Source organism: Chenopodium album, chromosome 1 (genome assembly GCF_948465745.1).
Source record: "Chenopodium album chromosome 1, dcCheAlbu1.1, whole genome shotgun sequence".
Classification (NCBI taxonomy): domain Eukaryota; kingdom Viridiplantae; phylum Streptophyta; class Magnoliopsida; order Caryophyllales; family Amaranthaceae; genus Chenopodium; species Chenopodium album.
In genome coordinates, this window is record NC_137834.1 from 4,951,526 (window position 1) to 4,970,062 (window position 18,537).

The 18,537-nt window shown below is 36.6% G+C and overlaps 1 protein-coding gene across 1 annotated transcript; it reads right to left on the reverse strand.

The window, feature by feature from the left end:
- Nucleotides 1-6,751: 6,751 nt before the first annotated feature.
- LOC145640764 (ALBINO3-like protein 1, chloroplastic) lies at nucleotides 6,752-18,330 on the reverse strand. Its single transcript, XM_081692001.1, has 11 exons — nucleotides 17,801-18,330; nucleotides 17,478-17,588; nucleotides 15,848-15,922; nucleotides 15,282-15,342; nucleotides 15,077-15,150; nucleotides 14,850-14,954; nucleotides 14,530-14,637; nucleotides 9,288-9,391; nucleotides 8,956-9,192; nucleotides 8,523-8,859; nucleotides 6,752-7,243 (listed from the first exon to the last, which is right to left on the reverse strand). The coding sequence occupies exons 1-11, from the start codon at nucleotides 18,152-18,154 to the stop codon at nucleotides 7,178-7,180; spliced, it is 1,632 nt and encodes a 543-aa protein (XP_081548127.1). The 5' UTR covers nucleotides 18,155-18,330; the 3' UTR covers nucleotides 6,752-7,177.
- Nucleotides 18,331-18,537: the final 207 nt, after the last annotated feature.

Sequence of the window (18,537 nt, forward strand, 5' to 3'; positions counted from 1 at the left end):
GTCAACGAACGACGGGTAAGAGGACACGCCGCCCAATCTGAATCACACCAACCCTGCAAAGTCAGGTCACTATCTGCACTTAACAAAATACCCTGTCCTGGAGTACCCTTTAAATAACGAACCACCCTGAGAGCTGCTTCCCAATGCTCAATCCGAGGTTCGTGCATAAAATGAGAAAGAATATGAACCGAATATGCCAAATCTGGTCTAGTCACCGAGAGATAAATCAACCGCCCTACTAGTCTACAATAAGACTCAGGATCCTCAAGTAACTCACCACTAGCAAGACTAAGCTTGTGGTTCTGCTCAATCGGAAAACCACTTGGTTTCGCACCCAATAGCCCTGCTTCAGAAACAATATCCAAGGTGTACTTTCGTTGACACAAAAACAAACCTGATTTACTACGAGCAACTTCAATGCCCAAAAAATATTTCAAAGGACCAAGGTCCTTCATCTTGAAACAATCACCAAGATAAGCTTTGAACACAGTTAATGCAGCGGAATCATTCCCAGAAATAATAAGATCATCAACATAAACTAAGACATTAATCTGAACATTGCCTTTAGTGTATGTGAAAAGAGAATAATCAGAGTAAGATTGAATAAAACCGTACCCTTTCAAAGCTGTAGTGAGCTTTGCAAACCAACATCTCGGAGCTTGTTTCAACCCATACAAAGACTTTCTCAAACGACACACCAAACTCGAATCCGAGCTCTCAAAACCTGGAGGTAATTTCATGTACACCTCTTCTTCAAGATCACCATGTAAGAAAGCATTATGAACATCCATCTGTTGAATCTCCCAGTTTTTTGAAACTGCTATATCGAGAAAAGCGCGAACAGTAGTCATTTTTGCAACCGGAGCAAAGGTCTCACCATAATCAATACCTTCTCTTTGATGATTACCAAAAACAACCAAACGTGACTTGAGACGTTCAATATCACCATTAGACAAAAATTTTGTCTTATACACCCATTGACAACCTAGTGCTTTCTTGCCGGGAGGAAGATGCTCCAATGTCCAAGTTCCATTATCTTCCAATGCCCTTATTTCTTCTTTCATAGAACGTCGCCAACCTTCGGATTTCATTGCTTCTTTAAAGGATTTTGGATCCTTTCCCAAAACAACGGCTGCAAGAAATTTGCGATAATTCACAGAAAACATGTCACAATTTATATAGTGTGCTAGAGGGTAAGGCGTACCTGAAGGAGGGATTGGAGACGGAGTGGACGGAGACGGATTTTTAGCAAAAACTGAGTGAGTCACATAATCACGATGACGGACATTGGGAATTTTTTCACGGAACCCCCTACCTAAGGGTTCTACACTCGATCGGTGGTCACTCGACCCATCGCCCGATGAAAATCCATCGGGGAAGGCAGAACTAACGGGCTGCTGCTGGGAAGCCGACCCCGCGCCCGCGACCTCACCTCCCGCGCCCGCGGCTTCACCGCCCGCGCCCGCGGCATCTTCCTGCGGGGAGACAGGCTGCTGGGCAGCAGACTCCGCGGCCTGCCTGCGGGATGGCCCCTGCTGCCGCGGGTAGGCTGCGGCATGGTCTGTCTCGGGCTGCTGCGTGTGTTGGACAATATTTTCGACACTCGTGGCAGCTTGTTCATTGATTTGTAAAATGCTCTCGTCTCCCATAACTACCTCATTATCATCAAACACCTCATACTCCATGAAATCCGTATGAACATCATTATTTTGATCAAAATTCGTGGACTCTATATTCACAACTTCCGGACTACAAAAAGGAAACACTTCCTCAACAAATTTCACATCACGTGACACAAAAAAAACTTTTGACTCAAGGTCATACAATCTCCATCCTTTCTTCCCAAAGGGATATCCCACAAAAATACATTTCCTATATTCACTTGAATTACAATCATGATGGCCATGACCAATAAATAATACATCGTTCCCAAACCCGATAGAATTAGGAAATAGTCAAAGATATCAAAAAGATATTATGCTAGGCATAAAATATATACTAAGCATAAAATATGAAAACTAAATATATCCTAATAATTTCCCAAAATATATCCTCCAATAAATAGCCATCAAATTATAGCCACTCGAATGAGTCTTAGACATGAATTGCCAAAAAAAAAAAATAATAATACAAAATCCAATTTTAAAAAACATTCCGTGCCTTGAGGAAGGGATATGGAATCTCTTGTTCGTCATCCAGTTATTTTCTGATTTGTTTTTGGAATTTCGGTAACCTATCGTTCTAGGGTTACTGTCATTCCTTTTTGGTATTTTTCTTTTTTTTTTTTTTAAAAAAAAAAATCTACTCTCTTGTATTGCTTTTCTTAACCTTTTATGATACGAAATTACGAAGTGTAACTTTGATAATGGCATGATGGAGCTACCTCAATTTATACAATTATGTGTGAAACCATTCAGACAATATAACAACAATATACTCCCTCCGTTATATATTACTCGCAATAAAGTTATATTTTATGTCTCACAAATAATATCCCTTTAATGCGAATAATACGTAACGGAGGAAGTACATACTTTGTATATATCATGAGACTAGCTAAAAATACACAACTAATACTGATACTGAGTATAAAACATGGATTTACATACTTGTATAGTTGTACATAAGTATATAAGTTGGTGCAAAAGCTTTATAGAAGTGGGGTATCGATTTTTTTATTTTTTTTATTTTTTTTTATTGTTCTAGTATTATGTTACATCGATACCAATTGGGTGTTGGTGTAGTGGTGATTGGGACTACACTTGGTAGGGAGGACCTGTGTTCGATCCCCCGCAACAACAATTGGGAGGGGACTGGAACCTAACCACCCAAAACTGATCCCCGAATTCGGATTAGCCCAAAAGGGTGAATCGGGTAGAACACCAAAAAAAAAAAAATTATGTTACATCGATCTTTTAATTTGTACTGTAAAAGTAATGTAACACATAGCACTCATGTACTCCGTAAGTGATACCATAAGCAACGCATGATTCAAATCTCTCAAGCACATGGGCATACGATGCAAGCTAAGTACTAAACCAACCACACTTAACATGGCAACATGCAATAAGAGCAAGCAAGCCCCCGCTATCATAAGCAATATATCCGTCCATAACTCTTTTTTATGGTTCATAAATCATAATATGGACGCGGATTGGTTATATACTTATATTTATGTAGTACTCCGTAACTCAGTTTTGTCGAGAACTTTCACCAAAGTGTTACAATAACTTATGACATTAACTTTATAGTGTTGCTTAAAAGTAACTCCCCGGTCCAGAATTAGGCCTTACTTATAGCAACAGATTGGAATGCATATAACTAATTTGAGTGACGACAATTTGATATTCATAATAACATTAATCAACTATCATAATTTGATAATCATAACACCACTAATAATCCTCCGTTCTTTTTAATCCTAACATTAGGGATTTCACGCTTGCTAATGCACATTTTATAAATGCTAATGCACATTTTATAAATTAAATATCTTAAGCTCTATAGTTGTAAGAATTATAAAAGTTGATATTAATAAAATGTCTTTCGAGATGAAGTAACAAGATCTCACATGATTATATTTTTTTTCCAACGTATTAATCACTAAAAACATTTAGAAAAGTATGTATAGATAATGTAAAATTCCAACCCATTAAAAAAATGTAAAATTCCAAACATTGTAATCAAAATAATAAAAGGTTAGGATAATATGACTGCTAATACCCGTACTAATATATGATCGTACTATAATGACCCGTGGGACATGGCCTAACAAATATAAGGCCCTCGTCGTAGAAATTGGGTAGCAATAGTCTTAAAAGCTAGCTAACATCCAGGGCTTCCTAGCTTGAAAGGAAAGTACCACTAAGCATATCAATTATCAAAGCATGAATTGATAATAACCAAATGCGTTTCAACTTTGAAGCATATACTCTGGCTTCAAGGACAGTTACTGACTTTCACATGGATATAGCACGATTTCGCATCTAGGGACCATGTCTAGTACAACTAGGAAAAGTGAACCGTAACCTACTTCAAATACAATTTATGTTTTCGTTGCATATAACTGTATATAATGATATAGTACTATACTTTTCTCCAAATTGAAGTTTAATTGATACTCCATACTAAAGGTTTTGGATTATTGAGTGAGAAAACCTAAGAGGTGACTATATGTTTTGCATTCATTTCTTGACCATATTATAGGTTTATCATATCTATATTAGTTTTTGGCCCAAGCAATGTTACGGGTCATATTTTTGCTATAAAAGGTTTTATAATAAAAAGTATGTGATAAAATACAAATATAGATCAAATTAGTTACAATTGTTGTAAATAAACAAGTAGTCTAGTACAAACAGTATAAAATATTTATGTGTAAGATTAAAAAAATTATCTCACAAACAATGAAACAATGTCGGTGCATCATGATGCAAATCATTGACTTGAAAACAAATTTCCGGCGCAACCAAGGTGCTCAATTGTATTTGCCGGCACGAACGAACCCTAAGGTTAACACACCAATTCCATACAAAGACACTCGAACTTTTTTGTTAGGGGTTACCTGAGTTTTAGTCAGGGGCAGCTTGAGTTACTCGGTCAGGGGTTACTTGAGTTACTCGGTCAGGAGTTACTTGAGGGGTTCGGACAGGGGTTACTCGAGGGGTTCACTCGGTTAAGGATTACTTAGTCAAGGGTTACTCAAGTTTTTCGATTAGGGGTTACTCGGTCAAGGGTTACTCGTGCTTCTCGGTCAGGCGTTACTCGAGTTTCTCGGTCAAGCCACATACAAAAATTAATAACTCCTGACTGAGAAACTCGAGTAACCTCAGCAATTAGAGGAACCCCTAACCGAGAAACTCGAGTAACCCTTGACCAAGAAACTCGAGTAACCCTTGACCGAGACACTCAAGTAACCCCGGAAACTCGAGTAACCCATCATAACCAAGAAACTCAAGTAATCTCTGACCGAAAAACTAAATAACCCCTGTCATCACACGGTACAACATGCCGCATATAAAAAATTGTGATAACTTAATGCAAGTCTCTTAAATACAAGTATATTAAAATGAAATGTAGGATCAATATATTTAATGACCTAATAATCACTATAGATGATTCTATCTTCCTTGAAGAATAACTAGAGATGATTCATTATCTTTCTTATGATTAAAAAAAGTATGAGTAGCTTACGTGTACATCTCAGCTGATTAAGATGAGATAAGACTTAAATTAAAGATAACGTATCCTTACTTGGACTTATACAAAAAAAAAAAAATTAGGCCTGGCATTGTCCCTCACTCCCTCATAATAGGAGCCATCTGGGTTAGAATTAGTTGATGTGAATATTGAATAATGAATATGTATGTCTTACTTTGATATGCAATCTTCCAACCAATTAGTAATAAGATACGTCTTCAATAACAATTTACGTCATGATCGAACATAGAGATTCCTATAATTACTACTCCTATTTCTTTTCTAAAAAACAATATGTCAAATCTACATATGCTTCGTTTTCTAATCAACAAAGTGCGTCCGCATCAAACTAACAATCCTTTCGTTCTTTCTTTTTTTTTTTTTTTTTTTTTTTAAATTTTTTTTTATTTTTTATTTATATTGATTTTAAAAAGATGCAATAAATAGAAGAGCCGTAATATTACAATGAGATGATTTAGATATATAATTATTGAGTAGAAGATTGAGAATTGTATAGCCTTCAAGGCGAAGATTAAATATAAGAAGTTGACATTAAAGTAATTCACATTCTAGACCTAGGCAATAGTGAAGCTCTTGAAAGAAATATGAAGAATAAAAGAAAATATAATTTTGTAACATTTGGAAACCTTCTTTGTGAGGAGGTTCCAAGTGCATTAGATACAAAGATGGAGGAGAGAGGATAGTCAATTTCTAGGGATCCAAACTCTTCTCTTATGCAAAACACCATAACTTTGGAAATTAGGAGGAACAATTGGATCCACCAAAATAAGGAAAATGATTTTAACACACCAAATGTCCAAATATTGATTTTGGCACACTCATTGTGAAAAAAACATAGTTTTTTATATCAAAGGTGTGTCAAAATCAATTTTGGTGTATCAAAATTAATTTTCAAAAGCAATACACAACATAATAATTCCTCAATCCATTTAGTTTTCTTAAACATTTGTTTGATTTGTACTTCTTGTTGTTTAAGGCCTTGGTTCCTTGCTTTTATTAAACATATTACTTGTAGAACATAGTAAATAAAAAAAAATTACTCATATTATTCCTAATATATTTACATATTCTTTTCAGCTCAATTTCAATCCAGTTCGTTCCGTTCCTAATTTCCTTCTCTCATAAACAATTCAGTTCAACTCAGTAAATTAAAACAGACCTTATTTCTATATTATTTACTACCTCCGTTAATGGTTATCTGCAACTTTAGGGTATCATTTGCACGAGATAAGATATTCAAAATTGCAAATAACCATTAACAAAGATAGTATAATTATGTATGGTCAAACCAATTATAGTGCTTAATTTTAAAAAAGGAAGTAAATTAAGTAATTAATATGTTCGAGGGTTGCTTGTTAAGTTGTCATGATAGTAATTGTCTAACTGATAATTTAATAATTTTAAAGCCTTAAAAGGAATAATAAGTCAATGTCTTCCTGGAAACTCTGTTCTTAACATGGTCAAAAAATAAAACAAAGTAAAAGAGAATTCCTGGAAACAAAGTACAAGTAATACGTACACGTCAAGCATGTGACAGCTTTGAATTCTTGCATTCTTTATGAAATAAAATTTTCTCAACTCATTTACATTTTTCGTATATGATTATGATGTACAATACAATCCCTCCATAAGAACTATCTGAAATTCAGTAACAAAAGGCGAAAGCGTTGGATATATATATTGTAAGGACTACAAAGTCCTACCTCTTTACTACACTCAAGAGTATTCTATCCTTGCCTGGACTACAATGTACGTCTCAATTGGCAATGCTCGTAGAGCAAACTGACTTGTGCGTAGTATTTCTCAAGGCGAATTTGACGATGTATGCAAAACAGAATGCCTTCTAGTTACCCCAATATCATCACTGATATATTTTAGTTGATATCACATATCTCCTCAGCAAAATAGGACCTTCGTTGAAATCAAGCTAGAGCTTCTTTTTCGATATCTGAATAAATTAAGATGTCTCCCCTCCAGATCTTTGGTCCACAGAGCCTAATCTACTGTGTGCTTCGACAGCTTCCTGGAAAGAAATAACCCATATCTTAATAAAACATTCTCATTCTATTTTGAAGCAAGCAAATGTCGTACTCTGTATTAAAGCTCTACTTCAACTGAAGTTGGAGTTTAGTCATTTGATGATAGCATGAGTTTCAGTTTGAGTTCTCTTGAACTATAGAACAACGGCCAGGCCAATTGACCAAATTGGTAAATAAAAAAGACCCCTAGCGACAATTTGGTAAAAAAACTTGATCCGACGACAATTTGGTAAAAAAACCTAACCATATGCGACAATTTGGTAAAAACAATAAACTCCGGCGACATTAAGACCAAAAAATCTATTTTTTTCCGACAAACTCTTTAAAAATCATAATTTAATTTGTTTTTGTGATTTTAAATTTATTTTTCCTTTTATAAATTTTGAATACCTATGCCATTTCCTTTTTATTTTGCTAAATCTTGATACCAAATTTATTTCCTACCCCTTTTTAAAAACATTTCGTTAATAGTAGGTATGAAACTTAAGTGAAAATTGATACTAAACATGTAATTTCTTGAAATTGTTATTTCTATAAAAAAAGGATTGATAAATAACCACGAAAAATGAACTAAATTAGGCATTCACGAGTAATTTGTTGGAAATTTTTGTATTTTTTGGGTAAAATGTCGCTTGAGATAATTTTATTTACCACATTGTCGCTTAGGGTTAATTTTTTTTACCAAATTGTCGCCGGAATTATTTTTTTTACCAAATTGTCGCTAAGGGTCTTTTTTATTTACCAATTTGGTCAATTGGCCATAGAACAACCTTTTTAAAACCATCTTTCATACTTTCCGGTCTTTCTCCAAGTAGTGTCAAGAGTTTAATGCTAAATTGCACAAAGTGTCACCTTAAACTATATGAAATGAGACCTAAGTTATTCCAAAATCCAAACATTGCTCATGGAAATCTCACAAAGGTTGTTTCCCATTTTCGAAACTTCACCTTTTCTTTGAATGACCAACTTATTTTTCTTCCTTGAGGAGCAGATGACAATACGTTTCTAAGAATCTTTCTAAATAAAGAAGACAAGACTCTAATACACTCCTAGTTAACATTATTTTTGGCTAACAAACAATTTTGGAGTCATAAGAAAAATAACTAATTTGATGATTTAGCTCATTCCTGATCGTGTGTAGAAAAGAGAGTTTTTTTATTTCACATTCCGTTTGAGAGCAACCTAGGTTCCAAATGGCCGATATACCTTTCCTAAGATGTGTCAGTAAACTCCCAAATTAATATGCAGGAAAAAAAAGGGTACCTGGTTTACATCTTCTGAATCTTGTCCAGTAGAATCATTAATTGTCCGATTGTTTTCACTCGTGAGTTCAGGTGCATCATGATGTTCCTTAGAAGAAGCATCAACACTCCCATTAATAGAGGTAGTACCATTAGAGGCGTCAACACTAGTTGTTGCAAGCTGATTTGTTTTGCTTCCAGCCAACTGAGCTCCATTTTCACTTGCAGCTCCAACTGAGTCATCTTGCTTCTCAAGTCCATTCATCTTGGATGCAGCATCTACTGTAGGTGCTTCATTTTTCTTCTCCTCTTCCCTTTGGCGTTTTCTTCTAGCTTCTTCTTCCTTTAATTGCTTGAACCTATAAATATTAGAGTTAAGATCACAAAAACAAAAACAAAAAAAAAAACAAAAAAGAACTCCAATGTCAAGGATAAGTATTGAAACCCATGATCACCTTTCTCCTGGCCGTAACCCTGTGGAAGGTGATTTTTCTTCTGTCTGGGTTTTAGTTTCAAGGACAGTTTTTGGAGGCGGTGTTTGCTCTTTTAGTATATCATCACTAATGGTTTTAGAGGACAATGTTTGCTCTTCTTTAAAAATTTCATCACTAAGCTTCCCTATTGGATTCTTTGCACCCCCCATCTTCTGAAGAAAAACTTGCTGAAGTGTGCTTAAGATATTATTTGTAAACCTGAAAAAGAAATCAAAGTATCAAACCATAGTTGCAGGACTAAAGAAACATAATGAAGGCTTCAAATTTAAGCACAATAGAAAAGAAAAACTAACCAATAAAGGCTTAGGCCAGAAGGCACTGAAAGCGCAAAGTAGCCAATCATCAAAGGAAGAACTTTAGTCAGTGCTTGTGAAGTCTTCATATTTGGATCGTTTGGCTGGATGTCAAAAGAAATGTTATGCCGCCATATAAGAAATTGATAAAATCAAGAACAAAAAAAACTCTGAAAATGCCCTAAATTAAATTTAGAGAGCTAAACAGTTCTGACAAGAGGTGCATAACTAATTGCTCAAATCTTTCTTTAAGTTGTATGCACACAAGGTGCTAAACATCCGCTAGGTGCTAGAACAATTGGAAGCTATGCCAAAATCTTCCCAACTTAAAGAATTGTTTAATCACTATTAACAAGATAATACATTAATTAATGTTATTTTCAGAGAAGACTTATATCCTTCGACAACTAGAAGGTTTGTTCTAAACATTAATCTTGTCGATCAATTTGTAATCCACTTTTCGTTCAGAGACAAAGACATAGATACACAAGAACAAATGGGTTGCGGAGGAGACCGTTAGAGGCATGGATACAAGAGAACAAATGTGTAGCGGAGGAGGTCATTGGGGTTCAATTTGCTAAGTTTACTCTAGGAAGTGTGACTCACTGAGTGCTATTTTATCATCGATTAAAATTACAAGGCTTCCTCAAAACAAAGCATAATAACTACACGGTACCATCTGGGGTGATACGGGGAAATATTACAATTATTGTCATGACTATGGACATAATACAAATGTCTGCAGTGATCTCAGGCATGTTATAATGATGATGGGAAGATTCCAATTCCAAAATTGTAGACTCTGCCTACTCTAAGATTCATAAATACAAATTAACACAATGACTAAAGTAGACCTTTGTCCATTACTTTGGTGTCGGATTATTATCAGTGATAGACCTTTGTCCATTACTTTGGTGTCGGATTATTATCAGTGATTGACCTTTGTCCATTACTTTGGTGTCGGATTATTATCAGGTCTAAGGTGTTTTGGTAGACAACAAATCTACATTCAATATTTGCAGCAAACATATTCTTAAAAAGTTAAGGTGCGAAAATGTTCCTTTTAAGACACTCCAAGAAAGTTTTTAACATATGCAATCGGACTCCTACACATACAATTGCAAAATCACTTTCTTTTTTTTTTTGGAAAAATTGAAAAGAATAATCCCATCTTTGCTTGATCTGCTCAAAAGGAGCCAACCTTTGAGTATTCCGGGAACAAGCTAACCTTTGCCCCCTATTTTCTCAAAACAAGCCCTTGACCGGTTTTATAATTTGGCAACTGGTTTTAGAAGGCGACTTGCCACGTGTCACCTTCTAATTGGTCATATTTTAATAATTAAAAAAAGAAAAACAAAACAAAATTAATTAAAAAAAAAAAAAGAAAAACACCAACAACCTTACTGCCTTAGCCCTACCCCCGCCTGAACGCCGTCATCCGCTAGCCTTGCCCCACCCGCCCTTCCCCGGCAACCCCATCCCAACTCAGCTGGTTATGGCGGCAGCAATTTCTTTGACATCGAAGGTAATTGAATCAATTGATTGATTGGTTTTTGTTTTTATGGTTTCTTTGTTTTATAATCGGGTTTTGTTTCAAGAAGATGAAATCATTAAGTACAAATTTCATGTTTTTGCGGCGAATCTACAGGGAGTAGTAGCAGAGGAAAGAGTCGTTTTGGGATGGCAGGATGGGGGATTCGAGGTGGTGGGTGGGGTTTATGGGGAGGGCTACTTTTTCGAGGTTGTTGGGGCGTTTTTGGGGTGGTTGGGGTTTTTGGGATGGCAGGATAGAAAATTGTGAATGTTGATGGGGTAATCGGGAGTGGAGATGGGGTTTTCGTGGTCTATGTTACTCGGACTCTTCATTTCACCTCACGTACCCGTGTCGGACCCTCGACACTCGGACATGGATATGACACCGGACACTTCACTTTTAGTTCAAAATCATCCAAATTTTTCACAAAAAAGCCGAGTCGGACGCTTAGACACATACCCGTGTCGGACATGGGTACCCGAGTCCAAGTAACATAGTTCGTGGTAGCTGGTAGGGTCACCGAGAGTGGAGATGGGTTTTCGGGGTGGCTGGGTGGTGTTTTGGATTGGAGGGGGTTTTGGGGTGGTTGGGTGAGGTTATTCCGGCGGGAATGGAATTTGTGGGGTGGATTCCATGGTGGGAGTGTCAGGGAAGGCGACTAGGGGTGGGGCTGCCAATGAAGCTGGTTGTGTTGTGGTGGCAGGGTGGGAGAGATTGAAGGAAAAAATAAAATTAAAATTAAAAAATTAACCTGTTGAATAGGTAATAGGTAAAAAGGGTTGTTTTGAGAAAATAGGAGGCAAAGGTTGGCTTGTTCCCAGAATATGTAAAGGTTGGATTGTTTTGAGCAGGTGAAGCAAAGGTGGGATTATTCTTTTCAATTTTTCCTTTTTTTTTTTTTTTTTTTTTGAGAAAAATTGCAAAAATCACTTAAATTGGGACATCATGACTAGGTTTTTAACACTGAATTCCAAGTAATTGATAATTTTGAAAACCCTACCTTTACTTTGGAAAATAAGGTTACAATATATAGGGGAAATTGCCTCTGCTCTCCATCAGAAAGTCGAGTTCTCCACCGCAGTATGATCACTATTCATAAAGACGCAACCATACCAGATACGACAACAACAGTTTGCAGAATTTAAGATTACTTTTTTACAAAAAAAAAGAAATTAGGAATTTAGGATTATTAATGTATACAAAGAAAATAAAGAAAAAAGTTTTAAAGCCATATACTGAGAAGAGGAGAAAGAAAATAAAGAAGAAAGTTGGAGTCTTGAAAAGCTAACCAACAAAAAGAAAATTGCATTGAACAAGTATCGAACTTCGCACTTCCTCTATAAAACCTTTGCATCATATCACTAAATCACAAGCATTCATACATAAAATTACCCAGCTTAAAATAAGGATATATCTAATTTTGGGGCCCTTATACAAGAATCCCGCGAGATTGGAGGAAGAGCACCTTGGTCTCGATCTATAAAAACAAAGGAGATGTTCAATGCTATTCTAAATATCGAGGGATCAAGCTTACGAGTCACACTATGAAGTTGTAGGAAAAGGTAATTGAACATAGGCCGTGCATATGCATTTTAAATGACCAATTTGGTTTTGTGTCCGAGAAATCCACTATATAAGCAATCCATTTGATAAGACAAATGATGGACTTTTATAGGGTACAGAAGAAGGATCTCCATATGGTTTTGACAATGTTGAAGAAAGGTATTCCACGGCGGTACGTGGACCTGGTTAAGGATATGTATTGGGATGTGTAAAATGTAAGGACGTGTGGAGGGTTGACAAAAGATATCCCTATTACCAGTGATGCACGGGTACGGCTCTGGGCTGCCGTCTCCCGTACCCGAAACGTCTCGGAGACGGGTACGCGACGGGGACGGCTAGGATACGTCCCCAATCCGTCCCCATCAAAAGTGGTACGGCACGTCATTTTGGGGACGGCTAGGGTCTTGATCGGATACGTTTCGGGTACAGGAAATCCAAAATTCCGCCGTGCCCAAGAAGCCCAGCCCAATTTTTTTTTAAAAAAAACCCCAAATCAGAACAAAACTTATCTCATACTCGATTTCCCCCAATTCTCACAAACCCTAAAACTTCGAACTCCTTCATCTTCTCCTTCCCTGTGCGATTTGATTGACGGCGGCGACCCGGAGACTCACATGGAGGCTGCAACAACCGACGCCTGGTTCAAGGCGGCGCCGGAGACCCACCTTCTTCTTCGCTGGAGACCCACCTGCGAGGCATCCTGCTTTTCTGAGTTCTTTCTTTCTTTCTGACTCTCTTCTTTCTTTCTTTCTGTAAGTCTTTTGTTTTCTTTTTTAATTGTTTTATTTGTTGTTGATAATATAGTGAATTGTAGTGACATTAAATGAGAATGTCAGTAGGTAATTTTTTTTTTTTTTTACATTGTGCAGTTGAATGGAGTCTCAAAATGTTGGTAGTGGGTATGGTAATATTTTTTTTTTTTTTTATTGGATTTATATTTTGCTGATTTTTTTTTTCCGTATCCGAGCCGTACCCGTATTTTGAAAAAAAAAATTTGCCGTATCCCGTCCCCGTATCCGTACCCGTTTTTGTCCCCGTATCCGTATCAGTGCAACCTAGCCTATTACAATTGGATTGCATCAAGGGTCTGCGTTAAGTCCTTTTCTTTTTTGTAACAATTTTATGGTGTGTTGTTTGTGGATGATATTGTTTTGGTGGATGAAACTAAAGATGGGGTTAATGCCAAATTGGAGCAATGGAGGCAAAGGTTGGAATCTAGAGGGTTTAAGCTAAGTCATATTACGATTGAATATTTGGTATGCCGCTTTAGTACATAAAGGAAGACAAGCAATGATGTAATGTAGCGAGTTTGGACGGAAGGATTTGACCATGAGTGAGTGTTTTAGATATCTTGGGTTGAACATTCAGAAAATTGGTGACATTGATCAAGACGTGACCCACAACATTAAGTCGGGGTGGCTTAGATCGAGAGTGGCCACGAGAGTGTTATGTGACCGAAGCATTCCTTCACAATTGAAAAGGAAATTATATAGGATTTCCACAAGACCAGTGTTCTCTATGGTACAGAATGTTGGGCATTTAAAAAGGGACACATTAAAAAGATGGAGGTTACGGAAATGCACATGTTAACATAAATGTGCGGGAACAATCTAAGAGATAAAATCAGAAATGAAGTTATTCGCAAGAAACTGGGTGTCAAGCATTGTAGGCAAACTAAGGGAAAATCGCCTACGTTGGTTCGGACATGTGAGACGAAGATCTAGGGCACACCATTACGAAGAGTGGAAGAGTAAATATGGTAAAGGGAGATCGAAAATGACTTGGTAAGGAGTTAGGAAAGATATGAAGCGTATGGATTTGTATGAGAATGAGGTATTTGATTGTAAGGAATGGAGGAAGATTTTAGTGGATGACTACAGAATAATCATTTTTGGTTCATGTAAGCCTTAAGCATGCTAATACAAGAAAAGCAACCCCCCCCCCCCCCCCCAAAGAATTACAGCCTTACAAGAATCGCATATAATCCACTCGAGATTCTTTTTTAATCAGTAAGAATCTATTGGACCAAGACCTCAAGGTCATAAGGTGAAAGGTGAAACCCTCACCCACTGCACCAAATACTACTTGGTAAGGGAGAATGCAAAATGACAAGAACTTAATAGAAATCAAAAGGAGTTGACCAACCTGAGATGCCTGCATAATCTGGACTGATATGTACTGTGAAACAACCAACAACACTGGTAGAACAAGATATGCAGCAGTATCTGGCCATCCAAGCGGTGGATGACCATCCTGTAAAAGTCAAAGACTAGTGTCAAGAGGAAAATTTAGATAGTGAAAGTAATCCAAGAATTTTCACCAAATTTCATCGATTCAATGATAGTATGGTTGCATGCTATGCTCTGAACAAATTAATGCAGTTTAACCATAGTTTCTAGTAAAACCAACATTTTGGAATCAACATAAGGGCACAGATTGAGCACAAGAAGTCATTAATAACTTACAACGAAAGGGAAAAGCCAAGATATGCCAGTTCCACTTTGCCGATCAGCAATAGTAGTAGGACCAGCAAGTGAGGGTATCCAAAAGAAACCCTCAGTCAGAAGTCCCTACAAAAATACATGAGAACAAGAAGATATGAATGATCCAATGCAACATTCACGCAGTAATGTAACAACATAGAAAGAAAAATAAATCTGAGAGTTATTGAGTACGATTTGTGCAGTAATACCTCGTTAGCAACATTTGAAAGGGCTCTATAAAGACCTATCCAAACTGGTATTGTTGCCAGCGTTGGCAGACATCCTATAATAGAAGGAAAGCATTGAACAAGTCACAAAAGAATATATATAACAGATTCATTATGCCAGTGGAAGCAATATAGTGAGTAAAAGTAAAAAGATAAAATTGCCCAAGAATATGAAGACACCAAATACCTGCTAGTGGATTAATGCCAGCGAGCTTATACAGACGAGCCGTCTCAAGTTGAATCCTTTCCTACATGTATATAACAGAATAAGCTTCAAATCTTGAATGGCTATCTTTCTTAGCACCAGCTTCCAATTCCAAAGGGGCATTTTGGAATGAGGCAGCAAGTTCAACTAACCAATATCTCCCCAAAATGGGGAGGCAAGTAGAGATATTACTCCAGCTATTTAATACTGTCTACATCTATAATCAGGTCATATTTGATTTTGGCAATCAACATATTGATAATAGAAAGGGAGTGACAATGGAATAAAAAATTAAAAAATAAAAAAAATAACTGGCTTATTAAGTGACGTTGAACTGCAAAGACTAGAATCACTAGATAGCCACTGAGTCACTGACGAATGAACAATAACCACTTAATATGTCCCTGAAGACTACCATCATCCCCAAGACCCCAAACCATATGACCACAAGAAGAGAGAGCATAAGAAACATACAAAACCATTACAACCATGACAAAACTAACCTTTAAGGGAAGAAATGAGTTACTGAAGAGAGGACACAAGATTACCTGATCTCCAGCATATCGCTGCTGGATAGCCTTAATTTGAGGCTGCAAGGATCGCATAGCCATAGCAGATTCCACCTGCAATAAAAGCATGCTATTTCAGTCAAATCCCTAATCTTCCATCTAGATCCAGATAAACAAAGTGATGAGACAACTGTATGCAATGCTGTTACATCAACTTTCAGCAAAAAAAAGTGCTGCGGAAATATGATGACACATATATATATAGAAACTTCTAGCATTTGATAAATGATTCAATTGATTCTTCAGGTAATTATAAATTGTACAATCAGATGGACATTAGTAGCAAGCAAATGAAAACCCATACAGGAGATTAAGAAAAAATGGCAATATGGTATTAGTCTTCAAGCTCTGCTCCCAACAATCACAAACCAGACAGAGGTCTTGATAGCCAGAAGGCATTGTTATACAGCATAACAACACAATCCCAATAATTTTTTTTCCAAACGATCACAATCTTCGTCATAGTAGCTACAGATGATTACAGCATCAAAGACCTAATACTTCTACAAAGAGCAAAATTTTCAGGTCCACACCAAATGTCTCACTTCAATTTATTGAGCATGTTTTAGCCTCGATTGAGAAACAGGTAAGTCTTACAAGGGTTAAAACAACCAATTGGAAAGACATGGTCATAATCCTCCAAGATATTAGCAAATAAAGTACACTTTGTACACCAGCCCTTCCTATTTGATAGAAAAGGATCCTATTACCCTGAACCGATCTTACCTGGTATCACTATGGAGAAGAAGGCTCCAACAAGAGTGAACAGGCATGCTTTTCAGAATTTGATTCAACATCCAGGGCATGAAGGCAATAATACCACTTATCCTTTTCAAATGAATATGAATGAAAATATTTTCTTGCTCATCCAAGACAGTGAATCCTAGTCTACATGGAGACACAAATGCGAGCTAGACTGACTCCTGGCCTAGTGCTCGCAGCACTCTAGTGGAATCCTCACAGACAGAAAAAAGCTTGTAGTCAGAATGATTGGTTGACATTGTTTCTTTGGCTTTTTTTATGAGAGCCACTTAATAAAGGTAACTCTCTATTCAAAGTAGGTGTGTATGCTTATTACACAAAATAATTAATTTTTCAAAAGAAAGGTCCATAACTTCAATTCAAGTAGTTTTGTAACTTGGGGACAATTAAACCATTGCTGCAGTGCCGGCTAATAAAATTAAGTCCTGCAGCAAAACTAGGCAGCTAAGTTGGTTTAGAAGGTTGCATCTTAGGCAACATTCCACGCACACATCGCGTTGAAGACTTCCCCTTCCTCTTCTCTTCAATCCTCACCACACTTTTCTAAAAAATCAAATTACAAACCTTTAACTCCAATTAAATCTAATAAGCCCACTCCTACTAACCAACTAGCTTTAGTAAACTTGATTCTTTTCTTGTTCATTTGTTCCTAACTCTATTGTTTAATTTTTTGTAACATAAATGCCTTTACAAACTACTATCCTATCATTCACAAAATGAACAACATTTTACATGAAACACTCAAAAAAAAATTATCTCCTAATTTCAATATTCATTTAACAAGACATTTCCTCTTCCAAAAATAACCAATATATTAACACAAATAAAATAATAAAAAAAAATGTACCTGTTTCTTGGACAAAGGAAATGTGGCAGCCTTAACCAGCACAGTTAGCAATATAATTGCAAACCCATAAGAATACGGTACATGTAATGTTGTCAATCCATCCTTCAACACCTATTCATTCAATTCAACTTTAATTCCAATTCAAACTAACACAAATAAACTCAAGTCGCAAATAGTAGGTCTTGTATACAACGAGTATATATGTTCACTTTTCCAAAACTTCGGGTGATTAAGCATGTTGTATACAATACACCCGTTGTAAGGCATTCGCCGCCATTCAAATAAATAAAAAACTTGCAATTAAAAATAACCCTTTTTTGTACCTTAAGAACAGTTTCCATGGTAGAAGTAATCCCAGAAAGCCAATCTCCATTTTGTTTGGTAGTAGTATTGGAAGCATCAACAACATCAGAATTAGCAACAGCAGCATCAGCAATGGTGTAAAGAATTCCTTCAGCTCTACCTAGCAGTTCTTTGACAGTGCCCTCGAAAATTTCCGGGTCGGGTAATTGACCCGAGTTCAAGAACCCGAATTTAGCAACAACAACAAGTGGGGTTCGATGATTTTGGTGCGGAAAATGGGTTCGGTGAAAGAAGGGGGTTTGGAGGGTCCGAATTCGAGATGGATATGGGTGGAAAATGGGTTTGAGTCCGAGAGGAGAGAGAAAAGTTGACATTTTTAGTGGAATTGAAGAGGGTTTTTTGATAAACCCTAGAAAGTTGGGGGTTGAATTTACAGTGAAAGATTGAAAGAAAGGGAGGTGAAGAAGATGGACAGGATATTTTTGTGAGAGAGAAAGTAGTGCAAATTTTGGGAATTTTTTTTGCTGAAATTGGTGAGCTGAATAGGAGGTTGAAAATGGGTGTATTGTATGGCCACGTGCAACTGGTATTGTGGTTGATAAAAACAAGTGCAATTTGACTGGAATTAACTTACCACATGTTCGGATTTACTGAAAATAAATAAATTGTCAAGGTTGGAGTTGAATTGAATGGTTAGATTTAGATTAGTAAAAAAAAATGGAAAGTAATGGAGCATTTAAAGACTTGTTTGGTTTCA